The sequence below is a fragment of the Nyctibius grandis genome, chromosome 6 (genome assembly GCF_013368605.1).
Source record: "Nyctibius grandis isolate bNycGra1 chromosome 6, bNycGra1.pri, whole genome shotgun sequence".
In the NCBI taxonomy this organism is placed as follows: domain Eukaryota; kingdom Metazoa; phylum Chordata; class Aves; order Nyctibiiformes; family Nyctibiidae; genus Nyctibius; species Nyctibius grandis.
Genome location: NC_090663.1, coordinates 85,272,866 through 85,299,470, shown reverse-complemented (window position 1 = coordinate 85,299,470; position 26,605 = coordinate 85,272,866). Strand labels below are relative to the sequence as shown.

The following is a 26,605-nucleotide window of genomic DNA, read 5'->3' as shown; positions in this document are numbered from 1 at the left end:
ATGCCACTGCCCCACATTCAATCCAGAATCCACATTGATGGAAATAGTATCGGTTGCACTCAGAATACTGCAAACATCTAACACTGGGGATAGTTAGAAAATGAAATTATCTGGTTATTCACTGGGCTTTCTCTCAAATTACCAAGACTGAACTTGGTCAGTGCCACTGAGCTGCCACCAGGCTGTCAAACATACCTGGAGCAGGGGTACAATACGGCTTAGCAAGATCCATCACTAGTTCTTCACCACCTTTGATCTCTCTGGCTTTAAATTAGAGCACCACACCGACACGCACCTTCATGAGTTAACAGTGACGTTATATATATATATAAAAATAAAGATCACTCAAAAAAAACAAACCCCAAAGCAACCTGATTTTTTTTTTCCTGGAAATGCGAGGCCAGCCTTGAATGGTGCATTAGTGATCGCATATAGGGAGTGAGAGCGAGGGGGAAGGAGAAAACAAACCAACCAGAAATGAATTGCAGAAGGTGACGCATATTGACGTGACTCAATAGGAGAAAGGTTTCAGAAAGTATCACTGGGATGTGTCATGCCTGTCTAACAGACAACTTTTTTAACCTAGATCAGTAGACCTCTTCATCCAGGCTCTGAATACCTTTTATTTTGCATTTACTTGGGCAAAGATACAGCTAACATAGCCAAGGCTCCCTCCTCAGGGCTTCACCGGCTCCTCCGCTAGTTTTCCAGAATTTTAGTAAAAGATTTGCAGCATGTTGTGTTTAAAAAAAACCAAACTGATCCATTTTGGTACGATATGTTGATGATTTATTAATAGCTAAGGAATCTTGTACAGCTAACACCCGTACCTTACCGTTTGCCTGAGCTGAGAAGAGCCGTTGCACTTCTCCACGTAATTTACAATAATTTTGTACGAGAAGTGTAAAATATCCGGGTTACATCCTCCAGCAAGAGGAGTGGCTTTACTGCCTGGTCACGTTTGACACCGGTCACGGGTCAGTCCCCGCGCAGGGGCCTGACACAAACACACCAGCGACGGGCCCGTTAGCAAATAATAAACGAATAAACCTCTCCGGCTCCCCGCTGCCAGGCCCTCACCCCGCACACCACTACCGGGACGGGGGTACCTCAGGGGGAACCCCGCCGCCGGGACCACCCTCCGCCCCGCCTCCCTCACGGCGGCCGGGCCGGCCCACCCTCCTTCCTCCGCTGCGGCGGGGCTGCCGGCCGCTCCCCGGTACCGCCGGTTGCGGCCGCCCCCCTTCCTCCCCTCACGGCCGCCCGCCTCCCCTCACGGCCGCCTCCCTCCCCTCACGGCCGCCCGCCTCCCCTCACGGTCTCCCGCCTTCTCTTGCGACAGGTGGCCCGCGCGCGGCGGCCGCGCTTTACGGCGGGCTGTCGCCCTGCTTTACGGCGCGCTAGGCCCCGCCCCGCCGCCGTCCCTCAGCGAGGCCTGAGGCCTCGGTCCGTTCCACCGGCCATGGAGAAGTACCAGGTGCTGGGCCTCGTGGGAGAAGGCAGCTACGGGGTGGTGACCAAGTGCAGGAACAAGGAGAGCGGGCAGATCGTCGCCGTCAAGAAGTTCCTGGAAAGCGAGGACGACGCGGCGGTGAGGAAGATCGCCGTGAGGGAGATCAAGCTGCTGAAGGTGAGCGGGGGGGCTGCGGGGCCTGCGTTTTCCAGCAAATTCGGACCAAACCGATGGCTTTTTGGTGGCTCTGTGTTTAAATCCGTAGCTGCTCGTTCAGCTGGGAGATGTTTATGTCGCAGTACAACGTCCGCCGCGCCCAGGTGGTTCGTACAGAGCGTGACCTTTTTATTTTGAAGCTCCTGTAGTTATTACTCTAGCAACCTGCCCTGGGACGATGCAGCCCAGCATGATTGTGTTATTCTATTCTATGATTCTCTGGGTTCTCCCTGGGGAGGGAGAGCCAGCGGTGTGCGGGTCCAGCCTGTGCCACGCTCCGGGTGCCTCTTCACGGCGTATTTTGAATCCTACTGAGGTGTTTAAATAGCTTGTGAAGACAAATGTCTTCTTCAAGCAGAGCAGTAACCTTCAGCTCTGTGGTCTGAGTTTTCCTTGCAGTAAAAGTGCTAGTTGTTTAGAACTGAGGGATGTGGATGAGATCTACCTGTAGGGAGTTGATGGGTTCTTGGGAGGAAGCTGTCTCTTGAGACTCCTTGATAGTCCTTTAAGGAGTGGTGTTTGTCTAGTGAAGTTGTAGGATCGGTGTAAATTTAAGCCATTGGGTCAGTTTTGAAAAGGAAACACAGTTGCTTCTGACCACAGTTTACAAAGTATAACTATGTCCAAACCAAAGGAGACTTGATGGGGCCCTGTTTGTATGTCCATGAGCAGCCAAGCGGTGATGGATCCATTTAGCCATTGAGTTACAACCTTGCAGAGCTGCTTTTCCCTTTGGCAGGGTGCTGTTCTGGATTTGCCTGGCTAAACCTGACTTGATTGGAACCTAGTCTGTTTGTGTGCCTGTATTCAGCAGGGAAAGTTTTTGTTTGGTTTTTGTTTGGCTTGGTTTATTTTGTTTTGGTTTATTTTATTTGTTTTGGTTTATTGTGTTTGTTTGGTTTAGTTTGTTTTGGTTTATTTTGTTTCTTTTGGTTTATTGTGTTTGTTTTGGTTTAGTTTGTTTTGGTTTATTTTCATTTGGTTTATTGTGTTTTATTAATGGCACTTTCCTGGCAGGCTTGTACTGCCAGCGAGAGGCTGGAGGAGGACAAGTATCAAATTCCCTGAACCTTATCAATCAATGGCTAGCTCCTGGGCCAAAGCCAGCTGGCATAATGTCCTCTGCTGTTTGAGTGCATGGTTTGTCCAGTATCAATTGTGGGTGCTTTATACTCACCTTAAACATCCAGTCATAGTTCAACCTGTTGGCTTTTTATCAGCAGTGTTATGTGGTGCAGGATCATTGTGTGGGTCAGTTGTTGAAGGTTCTTCTCTTCATGGGCTGTAGATAGTCTGGGAAGATACCCAGGAGCTTTAGATAAAGAGGGGTTTGTGTGTGTGCTGTTCAGTGGTTTGTCATATGCTCTTTCTGCTCCCTCTCTTGGCTTTGCTCTCCTTTAAAGCAGATCTGTGTGAGTCTGGATCGTACGTGATCTCCTGGCCACGCTCTCTTACTTACTGAGTCAAAGCATGTACCGCCTCCCAGGTGTGTTGGGAATTAACTTGTTTTCCTGGGTAAATGGGAACCTAGGAACATTTCCATATGTGGCTCAATAAATGTGGCCTCTCACAGTGAAAATAAATACCTAAAGATTTCATCTTTTTGTGGCTTCTTCACTTACATGCTCCCTGTGAACCTAATTTTTTTTTTCTCCTCTTCTAGAGTTTGGGCATAAATTTATTTGTGGCTGAAAACAGCAAAACCTCTTCAGGTGTTCTGTGCTGGGAAGAAATTATTCTTGAAAAAAGAGCTTTTTTCTAATTATGATCAATTAGAAATTGCACTGGCAGAGCGTTTCTGCTACAAGTCCCTGTCCTCTGCAGTCCTTTTGCATCTTGGTCGCTACCCCTGGGCCATGGTGCTGCCTTCAGGCAGCCTCCCATGGTATTTCCCTGCGAGGCTCCGAGCTAATAAATAACTGCGCATTGTAGCACGGTCTGGTTTGTTCAAGTGGTGTGTGATAAAGCGTTACAAATGTGTAACAGAGTGGAGGTGGATTCCTGGCTGGTCAGAATGTGACAACAAAATAACTAGAAAATACAGCTGCTTCCCAGTACAAACTGCCCTGCTTGCTTTCCTGCTAGCTTGGGCACCTCTGGGTTTTTCTTTGCCATGGCAAGTCTTTGTGGGAGATGCTGTTAGGTGCCTGCTGTCTCTCACGTGTTAACCACAAGAAGTTCAACAAAGGCAAGTGTAGAGTCCTGCACCTTGGGAGGAATAACCCCATGCACCGGTACAGGTTGGGGGCTGATCTACTGGAGAGCAGCTCTGCAGAGAAGGACCTGGGTGTTCTGGTGGACAAGAACTTCACCATGAGCCAGCAACGTGCCCTTGTGGCCAGGAAGGCCAATGGTGTCCTGGGGTGCATTAGGAAGAGTGTGGCCAACAGGTCAAGGGAGGTTATCCTGCCCCTCTACACGGCCCTGGTGAGGCCACATCTGGAGTACTGTGTGCAGTTCTGGGCCCCCCAGTTCAAGAAAGACAAGGAATTACTGGAGAGAGTCCAGCGTAGGGCTACAAAGATCATCAGAGGACTGGAGCATCTCTCTTATGAGGAGAGGCTGAGAGAGCTGGGTCTGTTCAGCTTGGAGAAGAGCAGACTGAGAGGGGATCTTATCAACACTTACAGATACCTTAGGGGTGGGTGTCAAGAGGAGGGGACCAGACTGTTCTCAGTGGTGCCCAGTGACAGGATAAGGGCACAAGCTGAAACATGGGAAGTTCCATCTGAATATGAGGAGGAACTTCTTTACTGTGAGGGTGGCAGAGCACTGGCACAGGCTGCCCAGGGAGGGTGGGGAGTCTCCTTCTCTGGAGATACTCAAAACCCATCTGGATGCAACCCTGTGCAATGTGCTCTGGGTGACCCTGCTTTGGCAGGGGTTGGACTAGATGATCTCCAGAGGTCCCTTCCAACCCTTAACCATTCTGTGCTTCTGTGATTCTGTGCTCCTCTGGAATTCTTTTTGACTTCCTCAGGATTTCTCTCACGTGGTACATAAGCTTTAAAGCTTGTCAAGATCAGGGCATGAGTTAGTGTCACCTCTTATGTGAGGAGAGTATTGTGAGAAGCAGAACACGTGAGATTTTCCACCAGCAGAACAGTATATTTTGAGCATCCCATTAAGAAGAAATGTCCTTAGTCAGTGTTTTGTTTATTTTTAGGTTACAAAACAGGTGTCTGAATATATGAGGTGGTGGAAATCCTCCAGATAATGTTAAAAAGGAAACTGGCAAAATAAAACATATTGTGAAATATCAGTCAGCTGATTTTAACAATAAATGAATGTGAGTGCCATGACGAGCAGTGCATTCCAGGGCAGTGCACCAGCTGGGTTTCAGTTAACAGTATCTGGTCATAGTTTACCCATTACATGCTGTCAAGCTCTCACAAAATATTTCTTGTTTTATAACAGCAACTCAGGCACGAGAATCTTGTGAACCTGCTGGAAGTGTACAAAAAGAAGAAACGTTGGTACCTGGTGTTTGAATTTGTGGATCACACAGTGCTGGATGACCTCGAGGCGTTCCCAGATGGCCTGGACTACAGCAGGGTTCGGAAATACTTGTTTCAGATTGTGAGAGGAATAACGTTTTGTCACAGTCACAATGTAAGTATGCACAAGGAGTCAGCTCTGCACTTAACCTTGAATGAATAGGTACAGAAGGGTATATTTTTGATATATATTAAAACTTAGAGAAATAAAGCTTTGCCTGAAAAGGAAGAGGCAGGGCAGAAGCAATACTTACAGCTTCTAAACTCGTGGTCAAGTGCCATGGTCTAGTTGACAGGGTGGTGTCAGGGCAATGGTTGGACTCGATGATCCCAGAGGGCTCTTCCAACCTGGTTGATTCTGGGATTCTGTGCACGTAGCTGTCTTTTACAGACTCTCTATGTTTCTCATGCCTGGGGAATTTTCTGCCTGGATGTGAGAACGCTACCATTTTTGGTGAGCCAGTCAATTTACTATGTAGAAATTGGGAATTTATTTGTCTTCACTTGCTTTTCTTCATGTAGATAATACATCGGGATATTAAGCCAGAGAACATACTGGTTTCCCAGTCGGGAGTTGTGAAACTGTGTGACTTTGGATTTGCTCGTACCTTAGCGGCTTCTGGGGAAGCTTACACAGACTATGTGGCAACCCGATGGTACAGAGCTCCAGAGCTGCTGGTGGGAGACATCAAGTATGGCAAGTAAGCCCGGCATGTGAGGCTGTGGAAGGGTTGTGGGGAATGTGGAGGGGGATGCTGTGGTTTTTGGGGAGGCAGGGAACTATTGCTCGGCAAACAGGTTAAAGGGACGCTGTTCAGCATTCCCTGGTTATTCCCTTGTGAAGGTTTAAGCCTTCCTCTTCTCTTTCCTGGCTTTCCTGGCTCATAAGGTGAGGAGAGCCCTCAGCACTCCTAGTCTGTTGTTCTATAGAAGCTTTTCAGTTGCCGAGGCTAGTATTGGGGGAGGCTGTGACAGACCTCCCTGCTGTGTGGTTGGAGCCATGGAGGGAAGGCAGGAAAGTCCCTCCAAACAACTCCAGACAAGACGTTTCAGGAGGGAGGAGGTGGGATGAATGAGATTTTTCTTACTGGGATGCTCAGTGCCACAAAACCAGGTCAGAACTTAAACTGTGCACTGGCCTGGCTCAGCCTTTAGGTCAAAGAGCCGAATGAAGCCATGCTGAGCTGGGGTGTTGGCTTTTTTTTTCCAGGGCTGTGGACGTGTGGGCTATTGGCTCTCTGATAACAGAAATGCTTACAGGAGAGCCCCTCTTCCCTGGAGATTCAGACATTGACCAGCTCTACCATATCACCAAGTGCCTGGGTAAGAGCAGCCTGTTGGGCTCCTAGTGCCTGCTTAGTAATGAAGGGGTCTAGTAGATTTTGACGGGGGGAGTAGAGTGCAGGGAGAAGGACTGTGGTGTGTGCTGAACTGTTTCTGAGAGCGTGTACTATTTCTGCCATGTGGGTGCTTTGTTTGTGTGATTCCAGGTAATTTAATTCCAAGACACCAAGAGTTATTCTATAAAAATCCCCTTTTTGCTGGCATGAGGTTGCCTGAAGTGAAGGAGGCCGAATCTCTGGACAAACGATATCCCAAGCTCTCTGCTGCAGTGCTAGATTTAGCCAAGGTACTTAACAGATCCTTTACTACTCTGTTTACTTCTCCTTGGCCTTGGAGAGCTGAATACAGCCTAGAGAAAGGGCTGGGGCTGTTCAACTGGCTTTGTCTCAACTACCCCTCCAACGAGAAACTGCTTGGGTTGGTAGCTTAGTGAGGACAGCTACCGTCCTGGGTGACAGGGGAGGCTGAGCCACTCCTCTCCAGAGCCAAAGTGGTCACTGCATATCCTCCAGGGAGGATTTGTAGCATATAGTGCCCTGTGATTAAGTTTTCTGAGGCAATTTGAAAGGTGAAGATGGGCTTGTGTGTTGAAAGCATCCACCATACACCTGACTGCCTTATTTCATCTTTTGAAAGGTCTCCCAACAAGCTTTGCCCCTCGTCTGCTACCTACGTGGGTGCTTTGGAGATAATCCACAGCCCCATATTTCTTAGTTGCTAGCAGAGCTGTGTGGATATAGTGTTTGCAGAGAGCAGAGTGATCTATTTGTACGACAGGTATTCCCCGTGCAGGGAGTCGTGAGCATTAGCGATTGGAACAGAAGCAGCCAGCAAACATTACACTTTTTTGGGAGTGGTGTCTCTTGTATCTCAGTACAGCAGAAGGGGGAGTTTTGCAGCTTTTTTCTTGACTTCTCTCAGAAATGCTAAAGCCTTTGTTTCATTTCTAACGTGTTTGCCTTCTAATGTTCACGTTGATTTGACAGCAGTGTTTGCAGATTGACCCAGACAAAAGACCGTCCTGCGCTGAACTCTTGCAGTGCGACTTCTTTACCAAGGATGGATTTGCTGAAAGGTAAACAGTTCATTTCGTGCTCAAAGCAGGCTAATTTTAGAAGGAGGTTAAGCAGTTGTGGTTGAAGGTTGTGTGCTGGGTCTGCAGAGCTGACGGGTGCTGAATGTCTTGGGGTTTGTTTGGTTTTAGCCTTCCTGGAGATAGAACAGCTGAAAGGGAACGCGCTGCAGCGGCACGTTTGCCTCGTTACCTTGTCGTGACGTTAACTCCTCAGCGTGTGCACCCCGTGTAACACCGTATTGGGTAGTGTAGCCTTACACCATACTCGTGTCTGCAGCTACACCAGAATGGGATACAAACACCTGTATTGCTGCAGTGTGAGAAGAGTGTGCTTGTAAGATTTTATTTCAATGGATACATCCTATTTGGCTGGCTTCTCGTTAAAAAGATGATATTGAGATTAACAGAAGCCCTTTTTTTTTCCCCCTTTTATATGGAATGTAGATTTGCTCAGGAGCTTAAATTAAAGATTCAGAAAGATGCCAGAGACCATCAGCTACAAAAAAAGTCAAAAATCAGCAAAAGGGACAAAGATGATGTTTTAGAAGAAAGAAAAATGCTTGATGTCCAGGTTGGTCCATCTTTGTTTTCCAAACCTGTGTTCTTTTTTTTTCATGTTTTAAAATCACTGTGTAGGTACGTGGATCAATTTAAGTTCGTAGCAAAAATATAAGCCTAATTGTGCATTTTAGTCTTTTAAAAAAGACTAGGTAAGTGTGACGTGCCAGGGAAGCTCCCCTTTGGAGGCCACTGTGAGTCTGAACAGCGCTGAAGACCTTGTCACCTGATTCAAGGCCGTACTTGAGGCCCGTACCCCCCAGCTCTGATGCTCGGTGCAGTAGAGCGTGCAGGCTATTGGGTGTAGGGGTTCTGTGCCTTGATTCTAGCTGTTTGCTACAAGGTTGCTCGGCGCTTAGCTTGGCAGTCTGCAAGTGGCTGTTTGGCCAGTCCCTCACAGGTAAACTGCCTCGTGATGCAGTTACTGGCAAATATGGAGCTGAAGGGAGAAACAGCATGTGTTGAATCACAAAAACACGCTGGTGTGCTGCTCTTTGCCTGTGCCAGAGCCCTGTCTCCAAAATTACATGGTTTGCTTTCCATCAGCTACTAAGGAGTAGAGGCTTCAGAGTGACTTGGAGGTGACGTTGTGCTCAGTTCTTATTTCATTTCTTTGGAAGTGACACAGGATACAACCGTTCTTCATCTTTTCTGATCCCTTTCTAAGGTGACTTACTTACAGAGAGTGCTGGAACCCTGACAATCTCCTCCTGTTTGATGGAAAACAGAGGTTTCCTACTAAAAACAATTCCATCTCCATCAGATCCTTGCAGAATCATGCAGGTTTAGGCTTTTGACTTTTTTTTCCATGCATGGGCTGCTCTAAGCTACTTTTTAAACACGACTGTGAGAGAAAGACGATGCTTATCTTCCCAAACAGGATTTCAGCATTGACCCAAAGAGCAGAGATGCGAAGCTGTTGAAGGCGAAGCGCTCTAAAGCTGATGCAGAGAAAGCAGACCGGTCCTCCCACCTGACCTCCCTCTACGACAGTGCCATCAGCCCGTTTAAAACAACCCCTCCAACCAGCCTAAAGGATTCCAGCAGCAGCTTGGACTATGCCAAGAATGCAGGCATAGTTATCCCTCCCATCAACCAGAACTTTTCTCCCACTGCCATTGGGATGGGTCCTGTGCCTGGGAATCTTAATTACAGGTATGGGAGCAGAGCTAGAAGAGCTTGTGTCCACCATCCGTGTTGCTGAGGAGCTGTGATGTCCTGATAGAGGTGCGGGGTGATGGTGTGGGAGCGCAAGACGTGGGTTTGGGACAGGACACAGCTAGGAACAGCTCTTGGGTGGAGGACTGCACGTGGGTCGGAAAGCCCAGCTCCACCTCGAGCAGCTGTGCGTGCCCGTGGAGGCACAGGGTCCCCGTGTCCCTGCGCTTGGCAAAGCTCTCCTGAACAGCAGGTTTGCCAGCTGCAGTGACACCGGCCTTTCTTTGGCTCACGGCTTGTCCTTTGGACCAAACTTCTCTGTTAACTGAGCTCACGAAGGATATTCTCCCCATGCTCCTTCTTTCTAAGCATTTAATGCCAATGCTTCTGCATGTCTTGTGTTTGTTGGTTTTATGTTCACCGTGTTACCCCAGTTAATACAAAGTTTGGGGCGTTTTTGATTGCAGAGTTGATGAAAAGAGTAAAAAATACTTGAGCCCATTTCTAACGCAACGGAAGCATTCTCCAGCGGGCCATTACAGCGTCAGCTTGACACCAGTAAGTTGTCTGTCTTTCCCCTTTGGCAAAGCAAAAATAAACTCTGAACTCAAGTGTTTTATTGTCAAGAATCCCATCTGTTGCCGCCTTCACCATAACTCCCAACTAGAAATATTATTTTCTTTACCCCTTTTTTCCTGTGATCAGTTATCCTTTGCTAATAGTTACCTTACATGTAACCTGTTTTGCATCAGAGGGCAATTTTAACTGAAGGGAGCAGTGCAACACAGGGTATCTGTGAGGCTTGGGATATACCCGTGGCCTCCTGCCTGGCCAGGGAAAGCAGACCGTGTGTGCTGCGCTACTGGAGCAGAATTGAGGATTGAGATTTAATGTGGTCAGGGCCTTATTTAGTCATGACAGGGTTGTTTAGCCTGGAGAAGAGGAGGCTCAGAGGTGACCTTATTGCAGTCTACAACTACCTGAAGGGAGGTTGTAGTGAAGTGGGAGTCAGCCTCTTCTCCCGGGCAACTAGTGATAGGACAAGAGGACACAGCCTCAAGCTTCACCAGGGGAGGTTCAGGTTGGACATTAGGAAGCATTTCTTCTCAGCAAGGGTCATTAGCCATTGGCAGGGGCTGCCCAGGGAGGTGGTGGAGTCACCATCTCTGGATGTGTTTAAGAAAAGCCTGGACATGGCACTTAGTGCCATGGTCTAGTTGCCATGGTGGTGTCAGGGCAATGGTTGGACTCGATGATCCCAGAGGGCTCTTCCAACCTGGTTGATTCTGTGATTCTGTGATTTTTAAGCTTGAAAACAGTTTTGTTTTTCTATGTTTTCATAAGCTGGTGTTTATGCCGTTGATTACAGGTTACTAATGAAAAAAACATCCTTCAGGCAAATAGGAAAAAATGGGAATTCTCCAAGACAGACGTGCGTTTGCCCGAATTAAATCATCTTCCTGAACTGAGAGGAGTGGAAGGTATGAGCTTTGATGTCAAGGGCTGCCCAGGGAGGTGGCGGAGTCACCATCTCTGGAGGGGTTTAAGAAAAGCCTGGACATGGCACTTAGTGCCATGGCCTAGTTGACATGGTGGTGTCAGGGCAATGGTTGGACTCGATGATCCCAGAGGGCTCTTCCAACCTGATTGATTCTGGGATTCTGGGATTCTACGTCCTCTAAATAAAACCTGGATACGAAATAAGTGGCAGGAAGCAGCGTGCGTTACAACAGCCAGTCCTTGCTCCCTTACTGTGCTATGCATTGGTTGTGTTTTGCAGTGTGGCATCCCAGATTTCTGAAAAAGGAAAATAAAACGGTTTCAGAGTCCCGTGTCCCCTCCCTTGCTGCTATCGACCTTCACAGCCCAAGTCTGGCCTCACAGCAGGTAACACAGCAATAAAATAGTTTGTGCTGCTCTGTGTGTGTTTGGTTTGGGACTTTCTGAACAGAGTGAGCCACAAATTTCCAGTGTGACTCTTAGCAGAAGAACTTGCCTTGGTTTCTTAACTGCCAGAGTAAAAGGACCCGAGGCCTTATGCTGGGGGAAAAGAGGAGGGTCACGGGTGAAACATGGGGCTCTGTTTGTCTCTCTAAATACTAGATTCTCACTGCTAAGACAGACAACATGAATTGTTGCTATTTCAGCTGGCTGGATCGAGGTGGAAGTAAGGTGATTTACCAGAGTTGAAGAGGGACCAGGAGGGACACGTGTTTGGAGGAGAACTGTTCTGGCTGTGTCAGATTTTGAGGGGCTGAGTGCAGTGGGGAGGGAGAGAGCGTAGGAGCCAGGCATAGGGAGAGAAGGGAAAACTTGCGAGTCTCTTAAAAATTAGTCCCTGAGTAACACTGAGACGTTGTTTGAGAGGTAAGTAATTCCATAGGCGGTCACTTTGGGTACCTTGCTTCTGGTTGAGATTGGGCAGACTGTATTGGGGTGGAGGGGAAGCATTTCTGAAGTCAGATTTGATCAAAGAACAGATTTGTTTTAAGTTACGTGTTGGCTTTGCATATGTCCTTAGAAGGTGCTTTCTGATCGCTCTATTTATGCTACACTTGGAAATTAACTCTCTCTTTTTCTTTCCTAATTTACAGCTGTCGGGGACCTCGATGCCTGAGGCATCAGAAGGCGGCTTCCCCAGAGTTGAGCACTAGCCTTACGGAGGTCACACCTGCCTCTAAAAGGTAAGGTTTAATTTCTGCTGTGCAGTCTTGTGGTGTCTTTAATTTCTGCTGTGCAGCCTTGTGGTGTCTTTCAAATGGATCGTTTCATGAACACTCACCTAGTTGGGAGGTGCAGTGGGAAAATCCTTTTCCACTTCACTTCCTCACCCCTAGCTACGACAGACTTCTCACAGAGGGCAGCACGCAGCCTTCTTTACGGGTACTGAAGCTGGCTGTGGTGGGTAAATCGTTGTCCTGAGCTGAGGAGCTGGGTGTTGGTGTTGGAATTAAGCAGCTCCTGAAGTCACGATAGAATAACAAGAAGGGGAAAGTGGCTGCCTTCACGTGAGGAGTGGAGAGAAGCTTTTAAATCAACAGTAGGAGCTTTTAAATGTGGGTTTAATAGTTTCTCCTCTTGCCCGTTGAAAGACACGCAGTTCTCTGAGTTGTTCTGTGTGGAAAAAAACCTCATAGAAAAAATTGTGTGGTTTTGTTTGTTGTTTTGCTTTTTTCTGTTGGGGTATTGTTACCTCTTGTTACTCAGCATCTTCCAGGGAGTTTGCTGTGTGTGTTGGAGTCTGTCTCACCCTCTTGAAAGCGAGAACTACAGAGGGTTTTTACTCATGTAATCACCCCTCTTTCCTCACCGGGCCTGGGCAGAAGGACTGCACCTTCCAGAGGGAGCAGAAGTTGGGGAGAATAAAGAGAGAAGGAGACAAGGTCCTCTGGAAAGGTCTTCAGACCCACCTCGTTGCTTTTGTCAGCCTGTCCATAACATCGTTCTGCTTTTCTCCTCTTGCTGCAGGCGGCTGAAACAGAACAATCTGCCTGGGCTTCCAGGTGCTAAAGCTGGGAGGTCTCTGCAGGGAGAGGAGGATCCCTTGCTCTCTTGGTGGACTGCCCTGGGAAGTGGCTCGGGTCCAGAGCTCACCCTGCCATTGCTGCTGGATTTCTTGCATTCCAAACCACTCCTGAAGTGTTGACTTTCTGGCCCAGGGCCAGGTCTTGTCTGAGGTTCCTCGGAAAAAAATGGTAGTTGTTGGTGTGTGACAAGGGCAGAAGGTGATGTGGAGGCTTGTGAAGGGAGCTGGGCTTTCTGCTGGCCAACTGCTGCCCTCTCGAGGGTTTTCTTTTGAAACGGGCAGCGAAGAGAGCGGATGGCTGCTGGATCTGCCGTGTTTTGGTGGCCCACCTGACCTGTGTTGGAAAGCACCTTCGCCTCGACAAAAACATCAGTGCAGAAAATGTTTGTGCAAGAAATACAACGTTTAGATGTGGAGATGTTCCCAGCTGGAACGCTCGCTGACGCTCAGCAGTGTGTGTGACCTTGCATTAGGTTCCTTTTCTCTCCGTGCTTTCGTCCCCACCTTTGGGCAGCTGCTGTTGGGGTGTTGGACTGGGCCATGCTGGGCGAACGTCTGGCTGCTGTTTGTGGTGAAGGAAGAATATCGGTGTGAAATACCGAGCTGTGGTGCAGGTGGCACGTGAAATGGTTCCATAACTCACTGAAGTCATCAGTCCTTTAGGTCCCCTGGGGGAATGGGGTGTGTGAGGGTAAAGAGGGGAAGAGAAGGATGGCGTCACTTTTGTCTCAGGACTGAGACCATTTTTGCTTAACTTTGGAGCTCGTCTTCCCCCAAAACGTGGCCCTTCCCCTCGATGTACCCTGGCAGGACACAGGACGGGTGTCATCGCACGTAGAGCTTGGTGTGCTGTGTTTTGACACGTACGTTAAAATTTGTAAATAAAAGGGTATTCACGTTCCAAATTTCTTGGTGTGTGGGACGTGGCACACAGCTCCTGGAAAACACGGAGGGGAAACCTCCCCCTGCCCAGCTGCGGGCTGCTGTCCCGCGGATGGGATTTTGGGGTTGGTTATTTGGGGGGAAGAGGGGGTTTAGGGGAATGGAGGGGGGAAAGGGTTAAAAAATGAAGGGTTTGGGGGAATGGAGGGGGGGAAAAGTGTTAAAAAATGAAGGGTTTAGGGGAATGGAGGGGGGAAAAGTGTTAAAAAATGAAGGGTTCTGGGGAATGGGGGGGAAAAAAAGGTTTAAGGGAATGGCAGGGGGAAGGATTTAGGGGAATGGGGGGGGAAAGGGAAGGGTTTAGGGGAATGGGGGGGAAAAGGGTTAAAAAATAAAGGGTTTAGGGGAATGGGGAAAAAGGTTAAAAATGAAGGGTTTAGGGGAATGGGGGGGACAAGGAAGGTTTTGGGGGAATGGGGAGGAAAAAAGGAAAGTTTGGGGGAATGGGGAGGAAAAAAGGAAAGTTTAAGGGAATAGGGAGAAAAAAAAGGAAGGTTTGGGGGGAATGGGGGAAAAAAGGGTGTAAGGGAATGGGGAGAAAAAAAGGAAGGTTTAAGGGAATAGGAAAGAAAAAAAGGAGGGTTTGGGGGGAATGGGGGAAAAAGAAAGGGTGTAGAGGAATGGGGGGAAAGAAGGGTAGAGTTTAGGGGAATAGGGGAAAAAGGAAGGTTTGGGGGGAATGGGGAGGAAAGGTTTGGGGGGAATAGGGGGAAAAAAGAAAGGTTTTAGGGGAATGGGGGGGGAAAAAGGAGGTTTAGGGGGAATGGGGGGGGGAAAGGGTTTAGGGGAGGGGAAAAGGCAGGGTTTTGGGGGTAAAACGGTTTTACAGGAGAGGGGGGGAAGAAAGGTTTAAGGCCGGGGGATGCTGATCTGGCACCGTTACACAGCGCTGCCGCCGCGGCTGGGCCCGGCCGTACGGGCGGAAGCGGAAGCGGAAGCGGCGGGGCGGAAGCGGCGGGAGGCCGGGCCTGGTGCATCGGGTGCGGCGATGGCGGCGGGCAAGGAGGAGGCGGCGGAGGGCTGCGAGCACTACCGGCGCGGCTGTCTGCTGCGGGTGAGGCGGCGGCGGCGGCGGGGCGGGGGGTGCGGGGTGCCGGGGCGGGCGCTGACGGGGCCGCTGCCCGTGCCGTCCGCAGGCGCCGTGCTGCGGGAAGCTGTACGCCTGCCGCCTGTGCCACGACGGCGCCGAGGGGCACCGGCTGGACCGCTTCCGTGTGGCCGAGGTGCAGTGCAGCCGCTGCCGCCTGCTCCAGAAGGTGGGTCCGGTGGGGGGGGAGCGGCCGGTGGCGCCGCCATGTTGGGGAGGGCGGGGGGTGGGCCGCGCAGCTCACGGCCGGTTCTCCCGCATCCCCGGTGCGGCGGCAGGCCCAGCAGCGCTGCGAGGGCTGCGACAGCCTCTTCGGCGAGTATTACTGCGGCATCTGCCACCTCTTCGACCGCGACAAGAAGCAGTACCACTGCGCCGAGTGCGGGATCTGCAGGTGAGGGAGGGGGGACCCCCCGGCTCCCCGGCCCCGGCTCGGGGTGCGGGGGAACGGAGGGGACCGGCCTCGGCCTGACGCTTTTCTCCGCAGGATTGGTCCCAAGGAGGACTTTTTCCACTGTTCCAAATGCAATTTGTGCCTAAGCTTGAGCCTTCAAGGGAAGCACAAGGTAGGAACACTCGGGTTAACTCCAGATCTTCAAAAAAAACACCGTGAAAATGAAAGCTGGAAGTGCCCCGGCTCCATCCGGGGCCACACGGACAGGGGGAGCGGCAGGTTCTCTCCCGGTTCAGCATGAAGTTCAACAAGGCCAAGTGCAAGGTCCTGCACGTGGGTCGGGGCAAGCCCAAGCACAAACACAGGCTGGGCAGAGAATGGATCAAGAGCAGCCCTGAGGAGAAGGACTTGGGGGTGGTGGGTGAGGAGAAGCTCACCATGAGCCGGCAACGTGCGCTGGCAGCCCAGAAAGCCACCGGTGTCCTGGGCTGCATCCCCAGCAGCGTGGCCAGCAGGGCGAGGGAGGGGATTCTGCCCCTTTACTGTGCTCTAGTGAGACCCCCCCTGCAGTGCTGCGTCCAGCTCTGGGGTCCCCAACAGAAGAAGGACATGGAGCTGTTGGAGCGAGTCCAGAGAAGGCCACGAAGATGATCAGAGGGCTGGAGCACCTCTGCTATGGAGACAGGCTGAGAGAGTTGGGGCTGTTCCCTGGAGAAGAGAAGGCTCCGGGGAGACCTTCTAGCACCTCCAGCACCTGAAGGGGCTACAGGAAGGCTGGAGAGGGGCTTATTACAAGGGCAAAGAGTGACAGGACGAGGGGGAATGGTTTTAAACTGAAAGAGGGGAGATTTAGATTAGATATTAGGAGGAAATTCTTTGCTGTGAGGGTGGTGAGACCCTGGCCCAGGTTGCCCAGAGAAGCTGTGGCTGTCCCCTCCCTGGCAGTGTTCAAGGCCAGGTTGGATGGGGCTTGGAGCAACCTGGGCTGGTGGAAGGTGTCCCTGCCCGTGGCAGGGGGTTGGAACTGGATGATCTTTACGGTCCCTTCCAACCCAAACCAGTCTGTGATTCTAAGTGCACCTAAGAGCAACACAGAGTGCTTCTGGGCTGGCTTCACTCATGATTGAAGCTATAGGAGATAAACATCTCTGTCTCCTTCTCTCCTTTTAAAAGGAGCTGTTGATTTTAGATGTGACAGTAAGTTTGAGCTCCTGTTCCTGCTGCGGTGTAGGAAAAGTCAGGCTCCTTGCCACTGCAGGAGTTCTGGGAGCCCTTTTCTTACGTATGCTTTCAAGCTGTTTAGTTTTTAATATGCTAAACCACCTGTTCATTCTCAGAACTTCAAACCTGTTGAAATGTTTCATGCATCTTTTCTCACCATTCTAAAGGAATTTTAGAATTTAGAAAAACGCAGATATTTGTGCAGCAGAATAACTTTTTTTTTCTTCCATCTTTGCAAAGTGTATTGAAAATGTCTCCAGGCAGGACTGCCCGATATGTTTGGAGGTGAGCAGCTTCTTTTCATCTCTTGGATTGGTGCGTGGCTGTATTTTTGACTGTGTTTGAATTAATTTTCTTGTCTTTTTTTTCTGATACTCGCCTCGAAACAGGATATTCACACATCTCGTGTTGGAGCTCACGTTCTGCCCTGTGGTCACCTTCTTCACAGGTAAAGCATTGCAGATACTCGAGAATGGGGGATAGCTGCTGCCTTGTGCGTGGTTTAGCCTGGAGAAGAGGAGGCTCAGAGGTGACCTCATTGCAGTCTACAACTACCTGAAGGGAGGTTGTAGCGCAGTGGGAGTCGGCCTCTTCTCCCAGGCAACCAGCGATAGGACAAGAGGACACAGCCTCAAGCTTCGCCAGGGGAGGTTCAGGTTGGCCATTAGGAAGCATTTCTTCTCAGCAAGGGTCATTAGCCATTGGAAGGGGCTGCCCAGGGAGGTGGTGGAGTCACCATGTCTGGAGGGGTTTAAGAAAAGCCTGGACATGGCACTTAGTGCCATGGTCTAGTTGCCATGGTGGTGTCAGGGCAATGGTTGGACTCGATGATCCCAGAGGGCTCTTCCAACCCGATTGATTCTGGGATTCTGTGGTGGTTATTCAGCAGCACTACAGGCCTGATTAGTCTGCACCAGCTACGTACAGCTGGTTTCTACAGGACCCACACAGTAGGGGATAGTCTCAGTTTCATCAGGAAATACTTTCTTTAGAAAGGTTGTCTTCCTTCCGCAGTAAATTTTGGCAGAGGGACCTGGGTACTGTTCCTTCTAAATTTTCCCATGCTGAATTTCCTTCTGTTAGTACTTAAATTTCAAGAACCCCCTAGAGAAGTCCCTCCGGGGTGCAGAAGGCAGTTGCACAATGGTTGTAAGAGGTGGGTGACAGCTTGTTGGTGAAGCTGGAGAGACTTTCCTTAAGACAGCCCCTCAAGACAATGGAGTGCTCTGTTGTGCCTCAAAACCTGCCGTCTCTGTGGGGATTTTAGTGATGGGATATATAGTGCTGACTGCCTTTGGAGGAGTAATTACCACGTTTCCCTTCCATTTCCCCTTTCTGCTTCTGTCTTGTGTTACAGACGCAGGTATTTGTTGCTCCGTTGACTCTCTTGTTTTCCCCCCCCCGTTGCCTCTGTTCCTTCGTGTGAGGTTAGAAGACCTTAGAATGGAATCCAACGTGCTTTGTTCTCTGGATTTTTGCCTCAGTACCCAGTGGTTTTGCTGGGAAGCTTTCAACTCACTTGGACTCAGGATATTTTTTAACTTCTGGTTTGGGGATAGCTGTGTGCCTTTTCCCTTTGTTCAGTCCAAATGTGTTACCGGTCAGTAATTGCATTCTTCTCACTGAACCTCTCCTTGTGTTCTCTTTTCAGGACGTGTTACGAGGACATGCTAAAGGAGTAAGTCTTCCTAACCATCTCTTCATATTGTTATAGTTCAATTACCTCAAAAGGTAAAGATCGTGGTGCCAATCCTGTACCCAACTTAAAGCCAACTCCCAAAGGGAAAAGGGGCTTTTAATTTCCAGTTCACTTTGCAAGAACTTTTTGATTCGTGGTGTTTCTCTTTGATGGCATATGAAACTTGTCCTTTTGGGTAGGCTTGTTTCATGGCCCCACTCCATCTTCTGACTTAGACTTTTCCTCCCTGCCAGAGGTTACAGGTGCCCTTTGTGCATGCACTCAGCTTTGGATATGTCAAGGTACTGGCGTCAGCTGGATGACGAAGTGGCGCAGACTCCCATGCCCACAGAGTACCAGAACATGATGGTGGAGGTAAGAGATGATGTCTCTGCTCTTGGCAGCGCTGTACCTTTGCCTTACTGGCAGCAGAGGGCACTAGGAACTTGTCCTGCATCAGCAGTCAACCTGATGGTTAGGGAATGATGAAGAAACATCGTGTGTAGGCTTACTGGGTTTACAAACACACAAAAAAAGCACACACCCCCCACCTGCACGCCAGAAAACACCCACCCCAAGCCCACAACCTCTTAGTGTTGTAGTATCACACAGCAGAGCAATGGCTTGGTCTTTGGAAGCGTCTTGCATCACGTGTTCTAGTTGAATCTGTTATGGTTTAGACAGGCCACCCTACCAACTCTTGGGGTCGGGGTGTTTGGAGAAAAGCCTCTTCAGTGCCTGTCTTGAGAAGAAGGCTCGCTTGCCTGTCTGGCGCAGCAGGCTGGCCATTGCCCCTGGCTGCTCTTAGTCTGCTCTCATTTTCACTTGAGGGTTTCTGTGGTGGTTTCCTACACCAAGAGAAGAAGCCAAAGCATGCCTATCCCTGACTTAGGCAAGGAGTCACCTTGCCATACCAGAAGTAAATTCTCTGTGATTATACGGTGTGATCTGAGCTGTTACAAACAGAAAAATTAAATCAGCCCTGCTGCCTTTAAAGGGTCCAGCCTGAACCTTTAGGGGAGGTTCAGGTTGGACATTAGGAAGCATTTCTTCTCAGCAAGGGTCATTAGCCATTGGAAGGGGCTGCCCAGGGAGGTGGTGGAGTCACCATCTCTGGAGGGGTTTAAGAAAAGCCTGGACATGGTCCTTAGTGCCATGGTCTAGTTGCCATGGTGGTGTCAGGGCAATGGTTGGACTCGATAATCCCAGAGGGCTCTTCCAACCTCATTGATTCTGTAATACTTTCTGCTTTGTCCCCTGATGGCAAACCAGCTCTGTGGTTGCTAGAAGCATGGTTGTAGCATATTGTTGAGTGTCCTGCTGATGCTAAAGCCTCCCTCTCTCTCTTTCCTGGGTGGGTAGATCCTTTGCAACGACTGCAATGCCCGCTCTACAGTGCAGTTCCATCTCCTGGGCATGAAGTGCAAAAACTGTGACTCGTACAACACTGCCCAGGATGGAAAATGCCGGCTGCCTTTGGGGGAGCAGTGACCAAGAGACGCCCTGCGTTTGGCTGGACGAGGAAGACACTGCCATGGAAGAAACTATTTTAAAAAAAACAAAACACACTTGTCAGTAAAAATTTATTCAAAGTTGTCATGGCACCAGTGAAATGATTACAAGATTTAATTAGTGCTGGTGCAAAGGAGTTCTGCTCATTGCACCCCCCTCCCTAGTACCTGGAGCACAGTCAGGCCCTTCAGGAAATTCCCCATCGAGCAGCGTGATGCCCGATGAAGGTTCGTTCCTGGAGAGAATGGCACCCTTTAAAAAGAGCTGTTCACCGTGTCCGAGGAGAGGCAGCCTAGGAGAATAACTAATGAGATGCAAAATGAGACGTGACAAGCAGCTGACGCAGCAGAAGGCGTTTTGGGGCAGCTGCAGGTTGTCAACAGGAGGTGGAGGTTGAGCTGCTGTGGTGGCAGCTGTTGAGGAAAATGGGTAGCTTTGAGAGGGGCCTTTTTACACAAAGCTGATGTCCACAGAGTTTTGTGGCCATGAGGCCACCCTTCTCCCCGGCCACCCATCTGACCTCCTGTCTCTCCTCTCAGGTTCCTTCGCCAGCTGCAGGCACGTTTACACCCATTTCCTCGTCATTTTGCTTTATTCACACACAAAGGCCGAGGTGTTGTAGGGTTTCAGACACGTAGATTGATGCTTTGATGGTTGCACGTACCCTGGTCTGGTCAGGTTTGATGCTGGGCCACCTCAGCTGAGCCCGAGATGTTTCCTGAAGTAACAAGGCACTCAAGTAGTGCGGGGACCAATTTTCTGTGGTTTGGGGTTTTTTTTTAATGGTATCTCATTTCATTGCAGGGGAGAGGATGGAGGTGTGCTTTTAAAAAAAAACCCTACCAAACCTTCCCACCCTCCTTCACGTGAGGTGTTTTGCAGTCTAAATACTACAGAAAGTTTCTGAGAATTTCAGAACACACAAATAGCATTCAATAATTAAATAAAATACATTTAAAAAGCGCAGTTACTCTTTACAACTACTCGGTTTTAACTTGTTCTGCTGTAGAACAACAGCTTTTCTTCTTAATCTGGCAGTGCCGCTGTAGATGGGACACTAGGGCTTGGATGGTAGCGTTACTGTAGCTTGACTTTACTGGAATATCTCTGTTCTGAAGCACTTTTGTCACTGCTATAAATAAATGTGAAATAAGGTCTGTATTAACAACTGACGTCATGTGTAACGTGCTGTTCTCTCACACACGTGCTCACTGGAAACTCCCAGCCGAGTTTAAACTATGATTCAATGCCGAAAAATGGGTTAGATGCCTGGAGGTGTGGCCCCGGGCTCTCTAGGATGAAAATGGTCTGAATGGCCCCTGTATTTCTGCGTATGAGGGGAGGGTGGTCTTCAGCTGGGCACAGCACAGCGGGGACTGGTCCCAGTTTGGGCTCCCCAGTGCTGGGATGATCTGGACCAAGTCCAGTGCCTCTGAGCTGGGCTGGGGCTGGATGTGGGGGCTGTCCCTGCCCTCCGCAGCGGCCTTGGGGGAGAGGATGGAGCCAAACCCACAGAATCCCAGAATCAATGAGGTTGGAAGAGCCCTCTGGGGTCATCGAGTCCAACCGTTGCCCTGATACCACCATGTCAACTAGACCATGGCACTAAGTGCCATGTCCAGGCTTTTCTTAAACACCTCCAGACATGGTGACTCCACCACCTCCCTGGGCAGCCCCTTCCAATGGCTAACGACCCTTGCTGAGAAGAAATGCTTCCTCATGTCCAACCTGAACCTCCCCTGGCCAAGCTTGAGGCTGTGTCCTCTTGTCCTAGCGCTGGTTGCCTGGAAGAAGAGGCCAACTCCCACTTCACTACAACCTCCCTTCAGGTAGTTGTAGACTGCACTAAGGTCACCTCTGAGCCTCCTCTTCTCCAGGCTAAACACCCCCAGCTCCCTCAGCCATTCCTCGTAGGTCAGACCCTCCAGACCCTTCACCAGCTTGGTCGCCCTCCTCTGGTCTCGCTCCAACACCTCAACACCCTTCTTGAAGTGCAGGGCCCAGAACTGGACACAGGATTCAAGGTGCGGCCTCACCAGTGCAGAGTACAGAGGGACGATCACTTCCCTAGACCAGGATGCCATTGGCCTTCTTGGCCACCTGGGCACGCTGCTGGCTCATGTTTGGCCGGCAGCGGGATAGAAGGGAAAATATTTTTGCTGTTTGGGTGTGGGATCAGGCCTGGAGGCTGTCTCCATCCTGCCCAGGCAGCCTGTGGTGCTGGGGCTGGCTCTGAGCAGCCGCTCAGACACCACCTCTGCTGCAGCAGAGGAACTATCAGTGAGTAGGTAACTATCAGGGGACTATCAGTAGGTGACTTTACGGGCGCCGTGCTGGAGGGGAGCCCCCGCTAACAATGACACTGGGGCAGCTGGTGTCATCCCAGCAAGCTGCACCAGGAGCAAAGCAGCTCCTGAAACCCCATTTCTTCATGTCCCAGCCCATGATCTCTGCTCTCCCACCCCAAACCTGTCCCCACTGTCCTACCCCTTCCAAACTACGGTCCAGGGGACGTGGTTGGCCGTAGCTACATGCACAGCAGAGTGGGCGCTTTGGGTTGCAGCTGTTTTTTTCCACCCTCCGTGGCAATTTGGATGAGGCCAATGGTGGGGAAGCACATGTGGGGCCAGGTGGGCTGCATCAGCTCATCCAGAGCCCATAAATAGCCTTGGGGCTGCCCTGGGTGGGAGCAGGGCTTTTGGAGGAGCAGGTAAGGCTTCTCTCTTTGGCTGTGTTGGAGTATCTCCCTGCCTTTGGGGGTGCTTTTTGGAGAGGTTGAGGGGGGTTATGGGCTGTGCTGGGCACCAAGTGGTGGTTTCCCCCTTAGGCTGCTACTAAAAAGTAGGAGGCTGGGGAGACTGCATTGTCTTCAGAAGTTAAAGTGCAGGAGGAGCACAACTTGGCTGCTTGCTGTTCCCTCCATCCTTGCATGAGTGGGGTTTGGGCTTGGACATCCTGGGGCACGTCTCTCTGAGGGGATATGGCCTGGGGAAGGGGCTGGTTTGACTATGGGACTGTGACTCCTCACTGCCATGGGAATATTGGTGAGTTGTTTCCATGGTGCTGACATCTCTGCTTGACTTTAACGTTCTGTAGGTGGTAAGAAGGACTCTCCTCTTGCTTGTGGATGATGCTTGTGGTTCCTCCATTGAAGCAGACAGCAAGACTCCCCACTGCTTTGGAGCACCGTCCTGATGTGTGCTGTCACCTGGTGCCTTCACTACCCTGTGTGGACAGAGACCTGCTCCCAGGTAAGCCCTGAGGGCCAGGGGGGCTCGTATCAGCCTGGAGGAGTTGCCATCTCGGAGCTTTGTGGTCTTGCAGGGAGATGCCCAGCTCGGGCAATGGGGCTGTGCAGTGAACTTTTGTAATTAGGAGGAAGCAGCAGCTCTGGGTGTGCAGAATTTGGGTGCCTGGTGCCAGCAGAGCTCATCCCACCACCATAGCTTCTGCTGCACTGGGTCTTGTTCAGAGGCTACTGCTCCCCAAACAGCTCCAGCCCTGCTGCCAGCACCTTGACATGGTGGTTTTGGCTGCCCAAAGTTCAGGTGATGCCACTTAGAGGTTAGCTCCCAAGCCTGGCTTCATTAGCACCTGGTAGCTGTTGCCTTCAGAAGGTGGTGAGATGTTGAGTGCTGCTGGAGGTGGAGGACATGGGCAGTAACTTGCATTTTATGTGTCTCTAAGGATTTGTGCTGGCGGGTGGAGAAATGGAGGCTGTGAGGCCCACACCATCTCCTGGGGAAGTGGTGGTGGGCCATGTGGGCTGCTGGGGGCAGCTAGAATAGAATCATAGAATCATTTTGGTTGGAAAGGATGTTTAAGATCATAAAGTCCAACCAGAAGCAGCAATTCAGCCTTAATTAAAAAAAACAAAAGCCAGAGCCGGCCAATGCTCCCTGCGAGCAGCTGCTTGGGGAGAAACAGATGCAACAACTTGCTCATTAACTTGATGAAGGAGATATTTAAAGTGAGATGCTCTTCCAGGGCTGCTGCTGAGGTTGCAGCCTTGTGGGGATGAGTGATGGAGGAGCGGGTCAGTCGGGGCTGAGGGGTGTATGGGTGGTGGGTGCTGCTGCTGGGGGGCACAGGGGGACAAACCTGGGCTGGTGGCTTGCCAAGGCTGGATTTCTGTGTGTCTCACAGCTGTTGTTTCCAGAGTGTTCTGCTCATTACCAGCAAATTGTTTCCTGTTTGTGGTGGTTTTTTTTCTCCTACAAAAGTGCTGTCAGCTCATTTAGCTGATGAATAACATCGTGGTGCAGCTGGGAAGCCAGCTTTGGAGAACTCACTAGCGAAGCAGCCTTTGAGGGTGTTGCTTGCTGTAAAGCTGTGCTGGTCAGGGCCACAACCAAGTGGATTTGATGCTGAATGATAAGCTAATTTTATCCCAGCTGGAAATATTCATAGAATCATAGAATGTGAGGGGTTGGAAGGGACCTCTGGAGATAGAGTCCAACCCCCCTGCCAGAGCAGGACCAGTCTAGGGCAGGTTACACAGGAACGCATCCAGATGGGTCTTGAAAGTCTCTGGAGAAGGAGACTCCACCACCTCTCTGGGGAGCCTGTGCCAGTGCTCTGTAACCCATCCAGTAAAGAAGTTCTTCCTCATGCTGAGGTTGAACTTCCTGTGCTCTAGCTTGCATCCATTGCCCCTTGTCCTATCGCAGGGCACAAGTGACAAGAGGTTGCCCCTTTCCTCTTGACACCCAGCCCTCATATTTATACACATTAATTAGATCCCCTCTGTCTTCTCTCCAGAATAAAAAGCCCCAGGTCTCTTAACCTTTCCTCCTAAGCCAGGTGTTCCTGTCCCTTCATCATCCTTGTAGCCCTCCGTTGGACTCTATCCAGTAGATCTCTGTCCCTCTTGAACTGGGGAGCCCAGAACTGAACGCAATACTCCAGGTGAGGTCTCACCAGGGTAGAGTAGAGGGGGAGCCAAATATTCCTATTCTGGGTTCCAACCACAAGAGGAGGCTGAAAGAAAAACCTTTAGTCGAGCTGAGCTCTGGAAGAGCAGCTCCCTCCCCAGCTGGATTTCTGCATTGGGTTGAGAAGGAAAATGATCCTGGGGGTGGGATCTGGTGGAGTTTGACCTATTGCTCTGCTGCTTTGGGTATTGGCCTCTGCAAAGGGAGGGGGGCAGCTGGGGAACCTGATGCCACCAGCTGAACCTCTGCATCTGCCTTTAGCTTGGCACCAAGCCCTTGACTCCAGGGAAACAAGCTGCATTGTGCAGCAGAAAAATGAATGGCTTTGTGAGGTGATGAAGATAAATGTAGGGGATAAAGATGGGTGAGGAGCTGCTCTGTGGGATGGAAAGTGCTGCCCTGAGCTCTGCTGCCCGGTCCTGAGAGGATGATGGGTATGGTCACCTCCTGGGGAGGGAGGAGAGCGCTGTTGTGTGAACAGGGCTTCGTTCCCATGTCCCCCCACTCAGTCCCATCCTCCCAGTGACTGGTGCAGCTGGTCCCTCTGCTTCAATGGAGCAGCCAGGTCTGCTCAGCCTCTCCAGGGAGGGTGTGGGGCAGTGAGACCTGTGATGGCTGCAAGGGTGAGCTGGTGCTGCTTCCCATCCTTGCTGTGGGCTGGCGTCAAGGGGAGAAACATGGTATTGACCTTGGGCGGGCACAGTGCCACCCATCTCCATCCTACCGTGTGCTGTGACTGAGTTTGGATGTGCCCCAGAGGGACGTGGTGGTCCTGGGATGAGGGCAGCGTGGTGGGTGGGAGAAGACCCTTCCCTGAAGCTGTGCAGGCTCCTCCTTGATTGTTCATGCTTAAAACCCCCTGTCCTGCAGCAGGAGAGCGCTGGTTTCCTCCGGGCCGAGGCTGATGTCGCACCCCTGCCTGGCTGCAGGGAAACCATCTGTCCTTCCTTTCCAACTGGAAGGAACACAATTAGGGAAAGGCTCGTCACGTTGTGCTATTTATAGCTTGGTGGGTGAGCAGAGCATCTGTGTCTGCAGCTCCAGGCAGGGCTGGCTCAGCCCAGGGCTGTGCTGCGACCTCCACGCTGGAAATGGGGTGATACCCTTGTTTTTTCTCCTTGATGGTCCCCGTTGGAGTTGGGGGGGAGTTGGCATGTGGGACTTGTAACTTGTCTCTTTACACTGCCATGAAATAGCTGCTCTTGGACACCTGAACCCATTCCTCTATCTTGCAAGGAGCTGGCTCCAGTCTGGGTGGTGGGTGCTGGAGCAGAGCCTCAGGGGAACATTGGGGTGCTGTGTCATCCCCCCCCTTTCCTCCCCTTGCTCATCTCCTACAGCTTTTGAGGACAGGAGTCCCTCAGGGCTGAAGGAGTGGCAAGTCCAGATCCCTATAATGCAGATGGGACAGGGTGGGTGGGAGAAGTCTGGGTGCTCTGTGGGGGGGGGGAAAAAAACCCCTTTCTAAATCTGTGAAATAACTGCAAAATAATGGGTTGTCTGAAGGCTTGTGAGAAGTGGTTCGGCCTTCAGTGCTTGTTTTTCTGGTTGTGCTTGCAAGTAGCTTTGTTGGCAAAACAGAGTAAGAAATTAAACACCTGGAGCTCCTGGCTGTTTGTAGGTGGTGGCTTTTGGGAGGGGTGGAGGTGGCAGGACAGTGAGTGGGCTCCAGCATGCCCTTGGGAGGTTGCTTACCCAAGGGTAAAGTCCCACCAGAGGCTGATGGCTCTTGGCTGTGTCCCGTGACCCAGGCAGAGCTGCTGTTTGCTCACCAAAGCTCAGACCTTCACCCTGCCCCTGGGTGTGCTGGGGCAAGGGGGAGCAGAAGACCTCCCCAGCTGGGTCTGAGCTTGTGTTGGGCACCTGAGGCTGATAAATAAAATAAAGGGCTAAATATAAAAACACAGGCATCTTTCTGTAGCATCCAGGAAGACGAGTTGGATGGGCTGAAGGCCAAGTTGCTTTATGGGACGTGGTTGGGAGTTGCGGGAGCCGAAGGAGGGGGTTTCC

At 50.6% G+C, this 26,605-nt stretch overlaps 2 protein-coding genes across 2 annotated transcripts; both read left to right on the top strand.

Moving 5' to 3' along the window:
- Window positions 1-1,408: 1,408 nt before the first annotated feature.
- CDKL2 (cyclin dependent kinase like 2) lies at window positions 1,409-13,732 on the top strand. The gene is made up of 13 exons (XM_068402947.1): window positions 1,409-1,630; window positions 5,087-5,281; window positions 5,689-5,867; window positions 6,377-6,489; window positions 6,657-6,796; window positions 7,497-7,585; window positions 8,030-8,156; window positions 9,024-9,298; window positions 9,769-9,859; window positions 10,671-10,782; window positions 11,082-11,188; window positions 11,896-11,985; window positions 12,770-13,732. Exons 1-12 carry the CDS (start codon window positions 1,463-1,465, stop codon window positions 11,953-11,955), a joined length of 1,656 nt encoding a protein of 551 aa, XP_068259048.1. The 5' UTR covers window positions 1,409-1,462; the 3' UTR covers window positions 11,956-11,985; window positions 12,770-13,732.
- A 990-nt stretch (window positions 13,733-14,722) lies between these two features.
- RCHY1 (ring finger and CHY zinc finger domain containing 1) lies at window positions 14,723-19,745 on the top strand. Its single transcript, XM_068403528.1, has 9 exons — window positions 14,723-14,823; window positions 14,906-15,025; window positions 15,135-15,250; window positions 15,344-15,422; window positions 16,712-16,756; window positions 16,861-16,919; window positions 18,123-18,149; window positions 18,404-18,524; window positions 19,512-19,745. Exons 1-9 carry the CDS (start codon window positions 14,758-14,760, stop codon window positions 19,638-19,640), a joined length of 762 nt encoding a protein of 253 aa, XP_068259629.1. The 5' UTR covers window positions 14,723-14,757; the 3' UTR covers window positions 19,641-19,745.
- The last annotated feature ends 6,860 nt before the right edge of the window (window positions 19,746-26,605 follow it).